This window comes from Pyrgilauda ruficollis, unplaced genomic scaffold (genome assembly GCF_017590135.1).
Source record: "Pyrgilauda ruficollis isolate IOZ18807 unplaced genomic scaffold, ASM1759013v1 scaffold187, whole genome shotgun sequence".
NCBI lineage: Eukaryota > Metazoa > Chordata > Aves > Passeriformes > Passeridae > Pyrgilauda > Pyrgilauda ruficollis.
The window spans coordinates 513,507-534,077 of NW_024517762.1; the positions used below are offsets into that span (position 1 = coordinate 513,507).

At 54.4% G+C, this 20,571-nt stretch overlaps 1 protein-coding gene across 1 annotated transcript; it reads right to left on the reverse strand.

Moving 5' to 3' along the window:
- Positions 1–1,433: 1,433 nt before the first annotated feature.
- Positions 1,434–16,043, reverse strand: ANO9 (anoctamin 9). Its single transcript, XM_041465109.1, has 24 exons — positions 16,038–16,043; positions 12,319–12,384; positions 12,007–12,123; positions 11,628–11,764; positions 11,295–11,344; positions 10,985–11,043; positions 10,688–10,770; positions 9,870–10,004; positions 9,674–9,770; positions 9,323–9,383; positions 8,361–8,443; positions 7,984–8,088; positions 7,118–7,282; positions 7,001–7,037; positions 6,400–6,511; positions 6,175–6,232; positions 5,914–6,011; positions 5,606–5,772; positions 5,048–5,200; positions 4,693–4,840; positions 4,118–4,228; positions 3,930–4,023; positions 3,721–3,833; positions 1,434–1,461 (listed from the first exon to the last, which is right to left on the reverse strand). The coding sequence occupies exons 1-24, from the start codon at positions 16,041–16,043 to the stop codon at positions 1,434–1,436; spliced, it is 2,283 nt and encodes a 760-aa protein (XP_041321043.1).
- Between the last annotated feature and the right edge of the window lie 4,528 nt (positions 16,044–20,571).

A 20,571-nucleotide genomic window follows, 5' to 3' on the forward strand; every position in this document is an offset into this window, starting at 1 on the left:
GGAGCAAACCAGCTGATAAGATCTTTCTTTTCCATCAGGGTTATCCCTGTGGTAGGTAAATTACATGGAGGAGCAGATCCAGTTTTGGTCACAATGGTGCAAAAATGGGACAAGCCTGAGGGCTCAGCAAGTTCCTTTCTGTTCCCTATGGGGTTATTTGTGGCTTTCCATGCTCTTGGGAGCGAAGTTTTGAGGCTGAGTTAACCCTGGTGCCTTTCCCTGCAGTCTTGACTGGGGTGTGTCACCCTCAGGGCACAGCCCCCAGGACTGACACCTTGGGAAGCGTCTGTGGCGGGACCCCTGTGGGACATGGGCAGTGCCAGGGTGGTGTCCTGCCAGGCTGGGGTCACTATCAGTGGGAAAGGAGGGGGCTGCCCCCAGTTCTGCTTCTGGAGTGCCCTGTCAGAGCCTCCTGAGCTGTGGCACCTGCCCAGTCCTGGGGTGTCACCCCATTCCTGCTGCAGACAAACTCGTTCTGTGTGGAGTAGGTGGGCCAGCCAGTAGTGATGTCTCTAAAGGAAAAGTTGGGATAACCCTATCGTTTGGGATTTGCTGTGTTTTTCCCATTTCCCCCAGGTACTTCCATTATCCTGGCATGTTTACCAGGGTGTGTTCCCACTGTGCATGGCCAAGTCCTGGTGTCCCACCAGCCAGCTCCCACACAGCCCTCAGAGTGGCACTGCAGCTGCCACCTGCTGTGATTGTCCCCACTAAGACAAGGAAAGGTTTTGGGGATGATTGGGGATGGCAGAGGAGGAAGGCAGGAACAATACCAGGCAGTTGTCCACGTGGGTGTTGTGTTTATTTACCGATGGCTGGTGGCAGCTGAGCCGGGAACAGCTCTCAGGACCGGGCTGAGCCCGGAGCTAAACGCGAGATAACAGCGGCATTTTCCCAAGGACCGTGGAGCCGCGTCCGTGGAGACAGCAGGGTGGAGCTGCAGCCATGTGGGAGCTGTGCCGGGGAGGAGTTTGGTGAAAGGGACTCAAGTGCCCCAGCGTGAGAGTGGAGGTCACGGGAGGCAGTGGAAAAAGAGGCCAAAGTGCAACAAAAGGGCTGGAGAGGGAGCCTGGAACGAGGTAAGTGGTGTCTCCTGTGCTTAAGGAAGTGAGTGACAAGGACCCAGGTGATCTCCTGCAGCACAGCATCTGGGTGCTGCCCTGGGTTTGTCCCCAGCGCCACGGCTCTGTCCCAGCCACTCCCCGTGCTGGAGAGGCACATCCCGGCTCTGCCACAGCATCCTTCCTTCCCAAGTCAGAAAGCAGCCTGCTCCTGTGAAGCCACTGTCTTGTCATCACTTCCCAGCTCAGGTACAGCTCGGTCCCAGATGGGACATGTGGCACCGTGTCCTGGGGTTCATCCGGCACCCCTGGCACTGCCAGGCTGGGAAAGGGGCTCGAGTCCGTGTTCTCCTTCTCCTTGGTGAGCGGTGGCTACACCTCGGTGGAGTATTCTGCCGTGCTGGGGAGAGAGGAGAGAGGCGTTGGGAAGGGATCTGTCTGCGTTGGGAGGTGTGGAAAAACACTCCGAGCAGGAACAGGGCCTCTTCCCCAAAACAGATGGAGAAAGAATGGCAGGCTGTTTGTGGGAAAGCCCCGTTTTTGGGAAATCCCACAGTCAGTAGGAAGACAGAGATGGAAAGCTGTGACACTGTGGTGTTGGGTTGGTTTTGCATGGCTTGGTTTTTGGTAGCAGGGGGGCACAGAGGTGACTTCTGTGAGAAGCTGCTGGAAGCTTCCACCCTGTCTGGCAGAGTCAATCCCTGATGGCTCTGAAGATGGACAGGCTGCCGGCCAAGACTGGGACAATCAGAGGTGGAGATGTTTGTTGATAACATATGTAAGAAGAAAATCAAAACAAAAAGGGGCATAGGTTTTTTTGCAAGCCAAAGAAGAGGAGGAGGTGAGAACATGTGAGGGAAACAAGATGCAGACACCAAGGCCAGTGCAGAAGGAGGGGGAAGAGCTGCTCCAGGTGCTGGAGCTGAGATTCCTGTGCAGACTGTGGTGAGACCATGCTGAAGCAGCTGTGTCCCTGCAGCCCATGGGGATCCGTGGGGGATGCAGGGATCCACCCACAGCCCATGGGGATCCATGAGGGATGCAGAGATTCACCCACAGCCAGTAGGGATCCATGGGGGATGCATAGGATTGCACCCCATGGAAAAGTGACCCACACCGCAGCAGCTTTAGGAGGACTGTGTGCCCATGGGAGGGACTCACATTGCAGCAGTTTTGGGAGGATTCCTGCTTGTGGGATTGGAGCCGTGGTGGAGAGGGTTGCAGAGAACTCTCTCCTGTGGGAAGGGACCCCATGGTGTAGCAGGGGAAGGACTCCTCTCCCTGAGCAGTGGAAGAAAACCTCGGGTGATGAACTGACCAAAAGCCCCAGGCCCTGTCCCCTGCACTGTTGGTGGGAAGGTGGGAAGGGTTGGGGGAAGCAAAGGTGTTTTAAGGGCTCATTTTACTGCTCATTATCCTCCTCTGAGTTTGTTAGTAATAAATTCACTTTGTAGTTCTAAGCTGAGCTTGTTTTGCCCTTGGAGTGTTTTCTCCCAGTCCTTATCTCAACTCATGAATTCTTTGCTAATTTTTTCTCTCCTCTATCCAGCTGTGGCAGGGGAGGGTGAGTGAGTGGCTTTTGTGGATGCCTGGAGTTTGGCCAGTGTCAAACCACGACAGGCTGTCTTAGGTTGAAAGATGTCAGTGGGGGTGTGTGTTCTATTTGCCATCTGTTAGAGGTGGGGCAGTTATCTTCTGTTAATTGGGCAGTTTTATCTCTTCCACAACCAATCCTCCCTCCGGGAAATATCTTCTGTTAATGGGCCATTGAGTGTCCCTGCACGGCTGATAAAATTACATCATCCATTGGGAGATGCTCCACCCAGAGGGAGGAGCCAAGCATTCCTACCAGGATATAATCAGAGATGTAGAACACCACAGCAGTCTTTCCCATTGGATTTCCAGAGGAGCAGCTTTCTTGTCCACTGGATTCCCAGAGGAAAACCAGGCCTATCTACAGCACTCCTGGAGCTTCAGAGGAAAACTCCACCCTTCTACAGGATCCCTGCTCCAGCAGAACCACAGCTGGCACTGCAGGAGGGATGAGCCCCCATTTAACGGGACTGCTGCCAACATCCTGACCCACAGGGTGTCAGGTCGTATTCTGACTCTGTCAGTGGTTTGTTTTCTTTTTTGTACTCTGACATTCGTATTTTTAGTTTTCCTAGTAAAGAACTGTTATTCCTATTCCCATGTCTTTGCCTGACACCTCCTTAATTTCAAAATTATAATAATTTGGAGGGGGAGGGTTGACATTTTCCATTTCAAGGAAGGCTCCTGCCTTCCTTAGCAGACACCTGTCTTTCCAAACCAAGACACAGGTGTTTCCTGAACCCCACTATCTGCTCCCATCGGGATTATGGGCAGCAGCTGGAACAGGGTGGCCATGGAGAGGAGTCAGGCTGAGCCCTTCCTAGAGCAGGGCTTAGTATGGGACAGCAGCACCAGGGCAGCTACAATGGTTCTGTTTCCTACTGAAATACTTAATCCTTTCTCTTTAAACAAAGTTTAGATGGAAAACCTGGACCAAGTCCTTCCCTGGGCAAAATCGCTTCTTGTTTTAACTTGAAGCTTTTCTTTTTCTGAAGGAAGAGGGGCTCCAGAGCAAGACAGATCCTGAAACCTGGCAACCCCTGGCACCTTCCAGGGCATCACCCACCTCAGTTCATTACGGAGATTGCTGTGTTTTTCCGTCAGAATTTTATTCTTGACCTTCTGGGGGACATCGGGGATGTACCAGGCTGCAATCAGCTTCACGCACAGAGCCACGTGCTGCGGGAAGCAAAGGCAGTCAGGGGCTCCCAGCCCGGGCACGAGGCACAGGTCCAACCCCTTTCCCAGCCCTCTCCTGCCTCCCTGGGTGCCCACCTCGAAGAGGATGAGGAAGGCGAGCCGGGCTGCGAAGATGTGCCAGAACTGGACGGTGTAGGTGTAGTCGTCAGCATTCCGGTAATCCCGGTACCTGCAGCACAGCTCCGTCCGTGCCAGCCCAGGCCATTCCTTTCTGGCCTGGATGTCACAGTGAGGGATATGGGGTGGCAGGGGGCTGCTCTTACCTGCACTCCTTGATCTGCTTCCCTTTAAATTCTGGCAGCACCTTGGTGTGGGGCTCGAAGTCCTGGATGTGGAATACGGAGAGGCTGTTGTTGATGTAGCCGGTGGAGCAGCTGTGGGGAAGGACCGGGTTTAGCATGGATTGTACCTCCTGTTCTGGGGAAGCAGAACCCACCTGGGGCTCTCACTGCCCATCTTCACAAAGCCTGGTGGAAATGGAGGGCTCAGAGGCTTCTGTCCAGTTTGAGTGAACTGGGTCAGTCAGCCAAGGCTTGGAGAAACAGGGGGAGGGCAGGAGAGAGCATGTGCCTGCATCCTGGGAATCCTATAGCTCTCCAGTGTTACACACTGCCCTTTCCATTCAGTTTACCCATCACAGGGATTGTGTGATGATGCCATGTGGGAATGTTCCCCTGCTCCCCTTTCCCCCCCACTTTGCTTTGGGGGACAGCTCAGCTGTCTTGTGCTCCTGCAGTGGTGGCACTGAGGCAGGGGGGGACACAGCTATGGGGACAGGGCCGTGGGGACAGGGCCATGGGGATGCTGTGGGCAGGGACTGTCTCAGAACTGAACTCACTCCATGCTGGTGTGGTTCTCCCTCATGCAGGGGCTGTACATGTACTTGTAGACCTGCACGGGGATGAAGTCGGAGGTGATGGCGATCACCAGCCCATTCCCAATGACAGCCAGGATGCCAATGGCCTCTAGGACCTGCAGCCAGATCCCTGTGGGAGAGGAGCAGCCGGTGAGGTCCCTCTGCCAGCTCACTGCCACCATGCCAGCTCAGGACAGGTCAAGGAAGGAGCCTCCAAGCTGCGCTTCAGCCTCTGTCTGAAGCAGCTTGTCCTTCTCCGACTCATGGCTCTCCCTGCGCTGTCCCAAAGCCACAAGGGCTCAAGGGCTCAGCCTGGTGCTGGCAGGACCCCTCTCACCGATGTCCTTGGCCTTCCTGGGCACCATGCGCCGGCGCAGCCGCATCATCTTGATGGCGTCCATGTGGATCTCGATGACGTTGTTGATGAGGGCCAGCAGCGGGGCCAGGGGAAAGGCTGCCACGAAGATGGTGGTGAAGCTGTACTGGATCACTGGGGAGGGACAAACGCAGGGTGCTGGTGTGAAGCCACCGCAGAGGGGACACCCCCCTCTGCTTGGGTTTGTCCTGCTTGGTGGCTTGGGTCAGAGGAGATAGCCACATCCTGGGGACACCAGCTCTCACAGGGCTGTCAGAGGGTGGGATCTGTGGGGACAGTTGAGCCAGCCAGCCACAGGCACACCCTGGGGTTACAGCTGTGGCCCTGGAAGGAGAGGAAGGTCTGGGGCAGGCCCAAAAGCTAGCACAGTTGCTTGCTGTCTGTTGTGGGAATGATCCTGGTGTCCCAGGGCTCTCAGAGTGGGGCTGGGTGTGGCGCTGTGGCTCCTTGCCTGTGTATGGACTCCCTAGCATCCATCACTCCCCAGCCAAGGAGCACACATGGATCTGTTCCACATACCTATCTCCAAGTACTCGTTGAACAAGCTGAAGACGTTGACCTCGTTGAGTTCATAGTTATTCAGCCACTGCCTTTTGCAGGGGTCCTCTGCTTCCTCCTCCTCTCCTAACATCAGACTTCTCTTCTTGGGGTGCTTTTTCTTCTTCCGTAGCTGGTGGGATATCAAGCTGCAGGGGGAGAAAGGGATTTGTGTGGCTGCCTGCAGAGGACAGCAGGGTTGGGCTGCTGCCAGCACGTCCCTGGAGGAAGGGGGAAAGGAAGAAGACCAGGGTTCCGCTCTGTGTAAAGTGTCAGTGTGGGAAGCTTACGGGATGAGATACTCCATGATGTTGCTGATGGTCTGCTTGAGCACCATGATGACAGCCATCTGGATGAAGAGGTCAGTGATGCAGCCGCTAGGGTGGCACTGGAGGGGACAACAAGAGAGGGGTAGTGCCCTGCAAGCAGGGTAGGTGGGCCCGAGGGACCCTTTGGCAGGTGCTATGGGATAAGCTGAGCTTCCCAGAGGCTCCCTGGGCAGTAGGGAAAGGAAGAGGAGGAGCTGTTTGTGGGGTCAGGGGGTGCCTCACCTCCTCCAGCCTCCAGTGGCCAGCGATGCGCACGTAGTGCCCTGGGTGGCCATTGATCCTGAGCAAGGAAGCAACAGTGATAGCCATGGGGTCATGGCCCTCCTGAGTCCCAGCTGGGGTCCCTGTGCCTGGTGGGGAGGGCAGAGGGGCTGGGCTGTCCGTATACCCTGGGGAGAGTCAGGAACACCCATCCCAAACCCTGGCTGCCCTGCGTTCTCCACTCACCGTCCCAGGAAGAAGGCGATGTAGATGAGCGAGGAGAAGTTTGTGAAGAACTGAAAGAGGAAGATCTTCACAGTGAAGTTGTTCTCCCGCTGGGAGAAGGTCCGTGGTTTCTCTAGGAAAAGGAGCAATGCCCAGGGGCTTGGTCAGAGTAGTGGGACGTTGCCCTGCTCCCCCATGGGTGCCACCACAGCTTTGAAGGTCCAAAGGGCATCTGCCACTCATTAAACCTTCCCTGCCCTCCACCTGAGCCTCCACCTCTGATGGAGGTAAGTCCAGCCAAGCAGGGAGGTCCCTCAGAGCCATGAGATGAGGGAGAAGGGGCCTTAGAGCTGAGAGGAAATCCATGTTGTGACCTCTCCTGGAGCTGGGGTGGCTTCCTGCTCATGCCAGGTCTCAGCCCTGTAGGGTGACTGTCCCTGCAAAGCTGGCTGTGGGACAGCAGGGGGGCCGCAGGTGAGTGTGTGCTGGGGGGCTGCTGGCCCCCTGTCTGGAGCTGCCTGGGAACTGCCTTGTGCTGGTGAAGGGAGGGAAGGGGATGGGAGGCTGGTGGTGCTCAGGGACAAAAGGGTGCTGCAGGTGGGACACACCCCATTTCCCTTACCCAGGTCGCAGAGGAAGAGGGCCACGTGCCAGTTGACCTGCAGGACAGAGGGACACAGTGAGCGTGGGGGTGGTGTCCATGGGGAAATCCTGCCAGGCACGCTGTGTGGCTCCTCACCTTGGTCATGACGACGATGGTGATGTAGTGCAGCACGGCCCCCGTCATCACGGCGATGATGTCGGCGTGCTTGCTCAGCAGGCTGATGTCGCTCTGCGTGAACAGAGCCATGGCCACTGCCCGGTAGATGACGAGTGCGTGGGCGATGCCGATCAGCACCATGATCTGTGGGGAGGAAGGGAGGGGTCGGGAGCCACCGAGGGCATGTGCTCCATCACACCTGATGGAGGGCCCTGGAGGTGGCCTCAAAGGCCAACCAGCACCCTTCGGTGGAGGCCGACAAGTTCGTGGGTGTAGTGATGGGAGAGGGGGTAACGAGTACAAACTGAAGGAGGGGAAATTTAGGTTGGATGTTAGGAAGAAATTATTTCCTGTGGGAGTGGGGAGATAGTGGAACAGGCTCCCCAGGGATGTTGCAAATGTCCCAACACTGGCAGTGTTCAAGGCCAGATGGGACAAGGCCTTGAACCACCTGGAGTAGCGGGAGGTGTCCCTGTCCATGGCACAGGGCTTGGGACTAGATAAGGTCCCTTCCAACCCTTAACATTCTGTTATCCCAGGATTCTATGTCTCCACCTGAACCAGTCTCCAATGACCCACAGCAGGGATTGGGATGCACAGCAGTGCATTGGGATTTGCCTCTTCCTGCTATCCATGCCTTGATCCTCACTGCAAGAGCAGCGCCTTCAGCCCATGTCCCCGAAGGGTGGGAGGCCCCTGCCATCAGCACAGTGAGGTGTGAGCATGAGGAGGCCCCAGGATCCTGGTGATGGGCATGGAACTGCCCTAAAGACCTGATCTGTGCCTTTGCTCCTTTGGTCCATGTGCCCTTAAACCAAACGTTCCCATTGTCACCCGGCACGTACCATCAGCAGGGCCAAGATGAGGACGATGGTGCTGCGGATGTAGGAGTGCTGGTACAGCCGGGGCTCGTGCTGAGAGTTATTGATCAGCTGCAGAGCCAGCTCCTCCTTAAAAAAAAAAAAAAAAATTATATATATGTATATAAAAGTTAAAAATGGGAAAGAAAGGACCCAGCAGCGTTTTGTGCCCCTTGTGTCAATGGACATACAGGATGAGCAGTGCTGGAGAAGGACAGGGGTGAGCACCCAACCCACAAGAGCATGGCCAAGCCTGATTGAGTTCAGTCTGGGCAAGGGACCCCTCTGATGTGTCTTTTATAGACCCAGGTGACTCCTGCCCTGAAAGAGGAAGCACTGAGCATGAAAGATGATGTCCTCACCTCTTCCTCATCCCACCCGTACAGGTCCCAGCTGGTGGCCACATTGGCTCTCTCCCTCTTCCACAGCTCCAGGAATACAGTGGCTGGATTGGGAAGGAGAAAGTGAAGTGACACTTAGGAATGGCTCTGAAAGCCACCCTTCTGTCTCCCAGAGAGTCACATCACATCCAACCTGATGGCAAACCAGCCTGGACTGCCCTTGGCCCATGGACAGCAGTCCCCTCTGCACCTTGGTGACCTGGAAGGGCCCTGGACAGGCAGCAGTGAGGGAACAGGGATGGTGCGGGCGAGATTTCACTGGCCTGGTCTAGTGTGTCCGTAGGGAATTTGGGATAAGTCACTTTTCAGGTGGAATGCGTGTCCTGCACTGCACCCTGGCAAGGCTACACCTCTCCAACTCCAATTCCAACCACCCCTTATGTTAATTGGATGGATGCTCCTGATTGTGTCCCTGTGTGACCCAGCCCATGGACACACTCAGGACTGTGCCATGGCTTCACAGGTGGGACACCCAGCCCACTCCCGAGGTGGCTGGTCAGGGAACAGGCTGTGGAAAAGCCAGATGAGTGTGTAACTAAGGCACTGATGGGATCCCATCATTCCACAAATGGAGACACCCTGCAGTGATTTGGGAAGGTGGAGGTGGAGTCTGGAGGCCACTCCTTCCTGTGGTTGTGGCTATTTATAGGCAGCTGCTGGAAAATTGCTGGGTGCCTTTGGGGAGGCTATGCTCAGCAGAAGCTTCAGGTAGGACAAGTTTCAGGTAAGGAATATTTGGGGAGCTGGAGGATATCACCAGGGTGGTTTTGTCTCTTGCTGTGTCTGGAAGGGAAGCTGAAGGCTCTGGAAATGGAGGAGATATAAACCCCTCCCAAAGGGTGAAGCTATGTTGGTGTTCCTTTTTCCACCTTCTGCTCCCTCTCCCAACCACCTGTGCTGGGCACCCAGGCATGGACACCTACCCCAGATGGCCATGAACATGGCAAACACCACCGTGGCCTCGTTATCAATCATGTGAGTGACCTGGAAGAGATGAAGGAAGAGTGTGATGGGGCACTGAGGTGCAGGGGCTGTGGTACCTCGGGGTCTTGGCATGCTCATCTCCCCTGAAACAGGTAAAGGTGCTACAGGAGGACAAAATGCAGGAAAGTGATGGACACTGGGGCTTGTAACTGGTAAAATATTCCATGGTGATGATGGTCACCCCTGTGACCTGGGGTGGGGCTTCTTTTTAGTAGTGCAGGAGCAGCATGAGCTGGGAGTGTTTCCCCATCCTTTACTTTGAGCGTGTCCTGGAAGGGGGGGTTCCCTACCTTGGCATAGGTGCAGGTGTCAGAGAGGACCCAGAACGAGCAGTTCTGGTCGCAGAGCGGGCACATGATGGTGTTGTTGGCATCACAGATCTCCTTGCTGGAAGAAAGGAGAAGAGAAACCAAGGGGGACAAGGGTGCCTCAGAGCCACCTGCAGAGCTGGATGGGATGTGCATTTGGCATTCCCAAGAGCCTTACCTCACCTGGCTGGAACTGAAAACAGTAGCCCCAGCTGCGACAGTTGCCAGCCCAGCCAGGGCAGCGAAAATCAGCAGGTAGGTGTACCAGCCCAGCCAGGCAAAGTACAAGGCCACCTTCTCTCCAAAATAGCACCTAGGAGGAAAGGTGAGGTGGGAATTGCAGCCAGAAAGGAGATCAGATTTTGGGAGTCACTAGAAAATGCCCATGGTGGCAGTATCTCAGTTTTTATGGTGTGAGGAGCATGTTGGATAAGAAATGACTGACTGAGGGACTGGGAGCCCTGTACCCTGTGCCAGCTGTCAGAGGTGCACCTCTATTTTAAGATCTCCCCTCTCTACCTGAGCCCCCTGGCAGGTTTATAAAGTAACACGTTCTTTTTGCCCTCCTGCCCCTGCCCACGGAGTTAGTTTTCAAAAACAAGAGCTGTGCTCTTTCCTGGGATTTCATGTGGTTGTAGGAGCCCCATGTTGCCTTTACTGCCCCGAGTTCAGCCTCGGGCTGGCTGTGCAGCACTGATGCTCCATTCCCACCTCTTCTGCCTTCTGAATGTGGCTGAAAACCAAACAGGTTGATTACAGTCCTCACAGGGGGTTGTTTCATGCTGCAGGATTAGCAGATGGAGCTCGGAGCCAGAGGGATAACCCTCAGGCTAAGAACTTTGGAAGCTGCAGAGGCAGCCCAGTGCTTGTGAGAAGAGCCAGGTTTAAACTAATGATTTTTAAGACAATGCAGAAGCCTGGCAAAAGGCATTGAGCTCTCTGGGTTTCAGATGGGACCTCTTGGTTAGGAAGATCTGCCTCTTGTGCCCGTGTTACCTGATCTCCTCAATTGGCTGTTCCTTAAATAGAACTCTCCAGCGAGCCCACTTCTTCTTCAGTATTTCCCTTATCTCTTCTTGCTGGAGAGCAGAGAAGTTGGTTGGATGCAGGAACATCAGGGCACCCTTAGTGCCCTGCCCAGCTGCAGGGCAGCTGCCGGGAGCTTTGCTGTGCCCTTCACCCGGCAAGCTCCTGGTGCAGCCCCAGTCACTCCCAGGTCCCCCCTGCCCCACCCCATCCTGCTCCTCCATCTCTCCTGGATTTTCCTCCCAGGCACTGTGTGCTCAGCCTCACCTTGTGCAGGGGAAAAGCTGCTTCAAACACCTTCTTCTTCATCAGGTCATGCAGCTTCTCTGAGAGCAGAGCAGAAGGGACAGGGTTAGGCTTAGGGTTTTGGGGAGACAGAGCAGAGGAACTGCTGGTTCCTGCAGTCCAAATCTCCCAGCCTCTGGATGCAGCAGCAAATTAACTTGTCTGAGCTCCCCCCTTTTCTGTTCTCCCCAGAGTGGCAGGGCAACTGGGATGCCAGTGCCCAGGATTCTTGGGCAGGATTCTTCCTGCAGATCCAGGTTGAGCATCACCCCTGTGATCCCCATTCCCTTACCTAAGTCAGACGTCACAGTGTTCTGGAGGATGAAGTGCACCACCCGTATCCTGAACAAGGAGAAACTCTGCTTAAAGGCTGCTCTGGGATACAGACTTGTGTTGTGTGGCTCAGGAAAATGGGGCACAGAAGGGAGAAGGTGTGCACTGAAATCCAGGGAAGCAAGGGAGGGAGAAATGTGGGCAGTGAGAAGCCATCTGCTTTGCATGTGGGAGGTGAAGGAAGGTTCTGTGGAAAGTGAAAAGGCTGGCACAGCTGTGAACTGAGCTGGAAAATGGATGCTGGTGTGGAGAACAGTGAGTGCAGGAGGCTGGAAATCAGCTCAGCACCCACCTGGTGGTCACTGGCACGTCCTGGTAGGCACTGAAGTTTTGCTGCCTGCTGTTGGGGTTTGTCAGGAGACACTGGTATTTCCAGAAGATGTGCTGCGGGGCACGGACTCCGTAAAAGAGCTTTGTGTCCTCAATTTTCTGGTGAGGGGAAGAGAACGGCTGTTAAAACAGAGCCAGAGAGGCAGGGAAGGGCCTCAGCTGGAAGGGCTGGGGGTTGTGTGTCCTGAGGCTGGGGTCTTTCTCTGCTGGTTGAGCAAGTGGGTCATTTTCCAGCTCTGATGTAGTGAACAGCTCAATGGTTTGGCCTCTCCCATTTTCTGGGATGCAGGAGCCCAAGTCAGGCCAAGTATCTGCTGCCTTTTCCTCCCACAGCCCCTCACCTTGATGGTGAAGCCCTTCTTGCTCAGCTCATCCAGGAACTTCTTCCTCTTGATCTCCTTCTCACTGCCCATTTCGTGGATGTCACTCACCAGGACAAAATCCCACTTCTCTTCATTCTGGCCACAAAACGAGCAGGGAATTATTAGGGATGGAAGGCTGAGAGCTCTCCTTCCCAGCTCCAGCCTCTCGGAGGTTTGGACCCCCATTGTGGCTGTGTAGAGGGGAGCTGGGAATGAGCAAGGGAAATGGGGATTTGTCCCCTCTCTGAGCTGGGCTGGTCTTGCTGCAGATGCAGAAGGAGCAGAGCTTACCGGGGAGGCAAAGGAGTCCGTGTCCTCAGCAGGAAATTCCCTGCAGGGAGTCAGCAGAATTTCATCCTGGTGAAAAGAAAACCAGTGAAGGGAAGGCTTCAGCAGGCTCCCTGGGAGATCCTGTGTTTTCCTCTTCCAGCAGCCTCCAAGAGATGCCCAGAGAGGAAGGTAAGAGCAGGCTTGTGGGAAGCCTTCTCCCACATGCTCCTGATCACCAGTTTGGGGTCTTGCCAAGCCAGCCAGGGATTTGTGTTTAGGAATGCTGCAGGGACTGCTGCCCTGGGAGGGTGTGCAGCTTCCCCTAGAACTCATTGTGCTCAGCTGTGCCCTGGGGCTGTGAGGGATCTGGACCAGGAGAAAAACCCTCCCTCAGCTCTTTCACCTGATGCTGTGACATTTGTACTGGGGAAATGTTTACCTTTCACCCTCTCTCTTCGTGCTACAGTGGATTTTACAGACTTTAATCAGCCTTTTCTATTCGTCGGTTGTTCCTGTCAGGTAGGGCACTGTTGGCTTTTTGGGGAGGGTGGGGAAGTAGTTTTAAATTCCAGTAAAGGGAGAGTGGAGCACGGACATTTGAAGGCTGGCACAACCCTGCAGGAAAGCAGGTGAAAAAAAATTCCTTGGAAAATATGCTGGATGCCTCAGGCTGCAGCCAAGGGACAGAGAGGGGAGGATGAGCTGCTGATCATAAAATCATAGAATATCCCAAGTTGGAAGGGACTCACAAGGATAATTGAGTCCAGCTCCTGGCCACGCACAGGACCACACCAAACATCCATGTGCCTAGGAGTGTTGTCCAAACACTGCTTGAACTCTGGCTTTTGCCTGCTCCCCTCCTGTGTGTCAGTGGCTCTGGAGAGAACAGGTAGTTACACTCAGACATCCAAGGGTGCAGATGTGGGGGAGCACAAAGCAAGCATCATGGAATGGTTTGTGTTGGAAAGGACCTTCATGCCCATCCAGTCCCCCCAGGGACACCTTCCACTAGACCAGGTTGCTCCAGTCTGGTCTTGGACACTTCCAGGGATGGGGCAGCCACAGCTTCCCTGTGTACCCTGTGCCAGGGCCTCAGCACTCCCACAGGGAAGAATTTATTCCCAGTATCCTGTCTAACCCTGCTCTCCTTCAGCTGAAGCCATCAGCTGCCCCATGGGGTTTTTTCCCACCCTTTGGTGTGATTTGTGGTGTGTCCCCACAATTATGCCGCTGTTCCTGAGGGAAGGTGATGCAGCACAGCAGCGGGAAGGGGAATGGCAATTCCCAGGGATGGGAATACTGTCACTTGGTGTCACCAGAGACACTGTGACCTAAAAGAGCAGCCAGCCAGACGAGTTCCTCCAGCTGTAATCTTGGCAGCAGAGCCATGGTGGTGCAACTGTGCCCTGATGTAAGATCTGCATCCCGAGCTTTCACTGGAGAATGAGGCCATGGGAGCAGAGAGGCCGGGATGAGGAAAGGCTGAGATATTCTGCCAGATGCTCGCTCACGTGGATCAGCCAGAGCACAAGAGCCGTGAGGAGACTGACTGACAAGAATGAGAGGCAGGAAGGCTTGAGAAGAGGGATGCTCTTCCCCTGAGGTGCTGTTGTAACAAGAGCCAGAACTTCTCTTGGATAAAAGGTACCCCAGTTGGTAGCAAGAGGCAGGGGGAGGGTTCTGGTGCTGTCACCTGCTCTAGCCAGGTTTGGGGGGCAGGATTGGGTGCAGCAGTTCCCTGTATCCCAGTCTGAGCCCCTCTCTGGGCACAGGGGAGGGGGTGGGAGTCTCTCAGGGATCTGCCTACTGCCAGTGCTCTGATGCTGGCGTGGATCTGGCCTGGCACACTCTGCTGTTGTGTTGGCTTATTCCTGCCTGGCTGGTTTCTCTCAGCCTCCATGTGCACCAGCCTCATCCTGCAGCAATTCCCTGCCAGTGCCACCTGTGATCTTGCAGATGGATGTGGAGGGGAAGCCATCCTTTGGTATGGGAGCGTTTTGAGGTGTTCCTAATGCCACCTTGGCACACTTTTCCTGCTGCTGCTGTCCCCAGTAAAGCTTAAGATGAGGTGAATGGACCTGCTGGCATCACACCTTCTGTTCCCATGTGGCTGCCATCTCCAACACCTGTAGGGATGGTCCTCTTGGGCATCTAAGCAGCCCAGCCAGCCCATCCACTTCCTTGGGAAGAGGCTGAGGGGTTACCAAGGTGGGCTCACAAACAGGATGTTGGATTCATCCCGGTGGCTGCTGGGGCTCAGGCTGCCATGCAGGTGCCCAGCTTACTTTGGGGGCCATATGGGGTGTGTATAGAATCCCAGAATCCCAGAGTAGCTTGGGTGGAAGGGACCTTAAAGCCTGTCCAGTTCCACCTTCTGCCATGGGTGTGGACACCTTCCACTGGCCCAGGTTGCTCCAAGCCTTTCCAGTCTGGCTTTGGATGCTTCCAGGGATGGGACAGCCACAGCTTCTCTGGGAAATCCATTCCAGGGCCCCACCACCCTCCTGGGGAAGGATTTCTTCCCAATACCCCATCTAATCCTGCCCTCTGGCAGTTTGAAGCCATCCCCCTTGTCCTGCTGCTGCAGTTCCTGATGGGAAGGCATGTGTGGGCAGGGATAGCCTCACAGGGCAGGGACTTTGGATCACTGCTACCCTCACAACTAATTGTTTTTTCCTGGGAATTAGGGATGCTGTCTGACAGTGGCTGCTGTGCTCTGGCCTTGCAGGGCAGTGGGATCAGGTGCAGGTAAGGCCACGTGGGCTCTGCAGTGGTTGTAGGAACCCTGGGCTCTATCCCTGCTCTCGGGAAGGACAGTTTCAGTTTCACTCCTTCCTGCCCCGTGCTTGGAACAGGATGTGGAGGTGCCGCTGTGCAAAGGTGTAAAAGTGGCACAATGGAAAGCAGGAATTTCCATATTTCCGTGTTTGAAAAGGGTTTCTGTGCCTCCAAGGTGTACCATTGATCCTTGTCCCCGGCCAGGTAACCCACTGCCCTGAGAGTTCCTTCTGGGAAATGGCAACAGGCGCCCTTGGGCTGTGTGCAGAGTCACCCGTGTGAGTAACTCAGGACAAGGACCTGGATGGGATCTGACATCCTTGTTTTCCTTTCCAGTCATGGATTGGTGTGGGATTGGGTGGTTCCTATCACCCACACTGAGATGATCAAATTGGTCTTATCTCCAGGATGTTTCTTACGCAGCTTCCCTTGGAGCACTTCCACCTCAGCCATGGCTTGCTGAGAAGTGGGACAGCCTTTGCTTGCACAGACAGATCTCTACCTTTACTACCTGCCCTGACTTTGGAGAGTTTGTCTGGCTTTTCCCAGGAAAAAAAACCCACATATTTTCTTCCAAATTAGAGAAGAAAAAGATCACAGCTCCCCCTCTGCCCTTGCTGTATTCCAGGTGCTGCTGGAACACCTGGGGCTGTCACCTCTGCAGTGCTCATTCCTAGGTTTACATAAGCTCCATCCATACCATCATTCCCTGATCTGTGCTCTGGCACCTTTGAACTGTGGGGCCAGTGTGACCCCACTGCACCCTGGGATGGTGCATGGGACCGGCAGCACATCCTGCTTTCCCTGTCACACACTTGTGGTAGGAATTTTGTACCTTAAAGGCTGAAAGCAGGTGAGTGGTAGAGATTGGAGGTTAGTGTACCCTGTGTTTCCAAGGCACAGGTGCTCAGAGGTGCTGAAAAGCAGCATCCTGGGAATATCAGGGCAGTTTCTGTTCCTACCTGCATGGTGAAGCGGAGAGCCTTCCTCGGTGCCCCTCTCTCCCGGAGCCCCTCGGGGCAGATCCCTAAGGAGAGCGCTGGTGTGCAGGGTGGGCTGGAGGCTCCTGGGCTCTCTCACGCTGTGGTTTCCTTGCCCAGCTCCTTCGCCTGAGGTCTCAGAGGTCTCATGTGAACCGAGTGGTGCCGTGACTTCCGTGTGGCACTCGTGCCTGCCTTGGGAGGGAGCTGCCTCTGCCTAGCAGTGGGCAGATATCGGGAGGAGGTGAGGGATCTGCCCTTCACCCTCGCCCAGAGGAGTGGCAAGCCCAGAACCGCCCCGTGCAGGTAGCAGTGCCGAGCTCCTCCTGCCAGCTCCAGGGCGCTGCTTTCCCCTCTGCCCCTCGTGGTGCCAGGGCTCTGTGCGGTACCCTGTGACATCCCCAAGAGGTGCCATAAACTGGCCAAAAGGAGCTATTAGCAGAAGCTCTGGAAAGCTCTAGAAGTCTCCTCTTGACGCCTCACTGGTTGGTAAAACAGCTGTGGGAGTCGTGTGCTGTTTTCTTCCCATGTGTAGTGGTGCTGTCAGCCTGACCTTGAACACTTCCACGGCTTTTCTGGGCAACCTGTGCCAGGGCTCACCACCCTCACAGGGAAGAATTTCTTCCCAATATCCCATCTAACCCTGTCCTCTGGCAGTGGGAAGCCATTCCTCCTTATCCTGTCACTCCAGGCCCTTGTCCAAGCCCCTCTCCAGCTTCCTTGCAGGCTCCCTTCAGGTACTGGAAGGGGCAACCAGGTTACCCCGAAGCCTTCTGTTCTCCAGGCTGAGCAATCCCAATCCTCTCAGCCTTTCCTCATGGCAGAGCTGCTCCAGCCCTCTGATCAGCTTGGTGTCCCTCCTCTGGACTCTTCCCAAAAGGTCCATGTCCTTCCTGTGCTGGGGACCCTGGAGTTGGATGCAGAAGTTCAGGTAGGGTCTCACCTGAGCAGAGCAGAGGGAAAGAATCAACTCCCAACTGGACCTATGGCTTGGAACAGGGAATAACTCTTTTTATAAAAAGTGAGAGAAAATGTTATGTGTAAGCCAGATCTTGCCTTACACCTGTTTTGTTTGTTTGTTTTTTTTTTTTTTTTTGTTTTTTTTTTGGTTTTTTTTGGGGGGTGGGGGGATTGCTTTCATTTGGAAATAAGAAGAGCATTTCCTGGGAATAACAGGAGGGTCAACAACTGCTCTGGATTCCCTTGTGCCCGCCAATGGCATTCCTGTGGGCTGCTATAAAATAAACCAAGTCCTGGGGGTGGTAATCCAGCTGTGCTCTGCTAGGAATGGCAGCCAGCATTTCCAGAGTGGTGCTCCCAGTTAAGCCACCATCACCCTGTGGTTTTGCCAAGTGCCTTGAACAGGTGCCAAACCAGACCTAGGGATTATTGGGGGGAAAAAAAGAGATATCTTCCCAATATCTTGCTGTGTGTGAAACCAAGGTGTGGGCAGACCTTTAGCCTTCCAGGGGTGATCCATGTCCTGGAAGCGGAGAACAGGCTGTATCTCTGGGAGAGTGTGTGTGTTTACTCAGAGAGAGTGAAGCACCCCTGCCAGGCGGTGCTTTCCACCTGACGGCGGGGCAAAGGCCTTTGCAATGGGAGCGCTGCCGTGCTCCAGGGAAATGGGGTTATCTGTGGGAGGAACAGCTGTGGCACTCCTCCCACGCTCCTGCTTCTCCTTCCCGAATAGGGCTCAGCTCTCTGGACAGCGCAGGAGGTCATGCACCCAGCAGCAGTTCCCAAAGCCCATGGATGTCACAGCCAGTGGGGAAGGCGAGTCTGTGCCTGCAGGTCAGCTTTGGATGAGGTATATCCAGCCCCTGCAGGAGCTTTCATGGCACTCGGAGGAGACCATGCTGCTGCTCCTGTTTAGGGAGAAATTTGGGTTTGCCTGGGCAGGATTGAGCTGCATTTGCAGCAAGGCAGGTGAGCAAGTTGATGTTGTCCCTCTTCCAGTGCTTCCCTCCCCTCCTGCATTTGCTGCTCTCGGGTGACTGGGGCTGAGTATGGCAGCAGGAAAAGCTGAAAGTGTGGAGGGAGCCACACGGACCCTGTGGAAGCAGAGGAAATTATTTAGGATGTGAACAGCTTTGTGGCTGCTGGGTTGGTCACACACCTGAACCCACTGGACTCCAGCTGCTTTGGACAGCGATTTGGCCTGCACTGAGCATTGGCAGGGAAGCTCCAGGAGCACCCCCTGAGCTGTTAGTCCTGGCTGGATGTGGAGATGGTAATTCCCACCTGAGGAGACTGCTGAAGGGTTTTGTGTGTGAAACCACTGCAGCTGGATAGAGGCTGCCTGTTCACCCCCTACCTGGCAACAGTGCTTTTGGACAGGGAGCTCCTCTTCTGAGGGTGCAAAGGCAGTGATTCGGGATGGTGCTAAAATGGCAGCAGCTGTCTGTGTGCTCTCATAAAGCTGGGGGTGTTTTCACCCAAATCCTGCTCTGTTTGGATGTGTGGGTATCCTTGGAGCTGCAGTCAGTGTTAGAACAGAGGGTGTGGTTTGGGGTGAAACCCTGCTTGTAATTAAAGTACTGGGTGCTCATTCCGAGCAGGGGAGGCTTAGACTGGACATTAGGAGAAGGTTCTTTCCCCGGGAGGGTGGTCGGGCACTGAGCAGGCTCCCCAGGGAATGGTCACGGCCCCAAGGCTGCCGGAGCCCAAGGAGCGTTCGGCAATGCTCTCAGGCACACAATGGGATTGTTGTGGTGTCTGGGCAGGGCAGGAGCTGGACTGGCTGATCCTTGTGGATCCCTTCCAGCTCGGGATATTCTGCGATCTCTTGGGACAAGGTGAGTGCCTCCAGCTCTCCTAAAGCATCGTGGGGTGCGCAGGAGAGTGTTTTAGGCTGGAGGGAGGGCTGTGCCGCACACAGAAATGTCCTTTACCTGTCCCGGCGTTTGGCCGCTCCTCGCCCAGCCCGCTCCTGCCCTCCTGTGGCCAGCTCCGTAATTCCACAGAATCCCAGAATCCTGCAGTGCTTGGGATTGGAAGGGACATCAAAGGCTGTTCAGTGCCACCCCCTGCCATGGGCCCTGACACCTTCCACTAGGTTGTTCCAAGCCTTGTCCAGCCTGGCCTTGGACACTTCCAGGGATGGGGCAGCCACAGCTTCCCTGGGAAACATGTGCCAGGGCCTCAGCACCCTCACAGGGAAGGATTTCTTCCCAATGTCCCATCTAACCCTGCTCCCTGTTCTATGTAATTCATAGAACCATGTGTGAAAAACGCCCCAAAAAAAAAAGTTTTTAAAATTTTAAAAGTTTAATAGTATAAAATGGCTATAAAAATAGTAATATAATTAGAATAATAAAAATTTGGACAGTTAGGACAATACGAGACAGTAAGAACAAAGAGTTACTGACGGTCCAGGTACCTTTTCTGGGCAAAATAAGCCCAAAAAAAGGACACACCATAACAGAGGATTAACCCTTAAAAGTAAAAGCCTGTTGCATCATCTCATATGATGCATAAATTCTATTAAAACAAAGAATTCTGTCTGATCAGTGTCAACTTCTTCCTCTTAATCCTAACAGTGTCTTCAGGGCTGAGCAAGGCAGGAAGAAATTAGTTTCTTTTGATAATGGAGCTATAAATTCTCTTTCTCTGAAAGATTTAGGTGTCTTGTGGCTGCTATCTGGTGTGGGTACCTCATTCCTTTCTTTAAAAAAAAATCCCACATACATAGTTTCTATTTTAACTACAAAAGTTACATTTTAACTACAAAACTACATTTACCATACTATTAAAATGTTAATAGAGCACTACTAATCAATGCAGCATAATACAGATAGTAAATATCTGCGTAGGGCCATATAATATGCACTTTTCACACATGGAATAGCTTTGGGTGGGAAGGGACCTTTGAAGCTCGTCTTGATTATTTGCCATCCTGTAAATGTTTCCTCTAATTTCCTTCCTTGGTTCGTTTCTCTGCTCCCACAGGACTTTGCCTTCCCTCCACACAGTATTGCTGGAGCTCGCTGCCATGCCGAGATCTTTCCAGAAAGCTGGAGCTCCCTGCCTGCCATCCAGGCTCAGCGTGGCACATTCCGGATGAGGAGCCTGACCAAGGTAATTTGGGAAGGGCTGAGGAATTTTAGAATTCTTCAAATCCAAGGGCACAGGGGCACCCTGCAAGCACCCCCAGCCCTGGCCGGACCCTCCGGGTGGGAACAAAAACATTCCGCCAAGCAAAACTCACATATTTAACAGATATTTAACATTTCGTCGCACAAAGAGGCGGGAATCGGGGACAGCCACGGCGTCAGGGATGGGGTACCCAACGTGGGGTACGCACGGCAGCCTGGCAAAGGACACTTTTGTTCCGCGGAGGGTGTGCGGAAGGAGATTTTTTTGTTTAATTGCCGCTCTCGGGCCGCCCTGCGCGGCTCGTCCTCCCGCCCTCAGCGCCGGCGGCGGCTCCTGCTCAGAGCGCCGCCTGGCGGCCACGCGGGGAGGGGGCAGGGAGGCCACGCGGTTGCCACGGCAACGGAGGGGGCGGGACGCC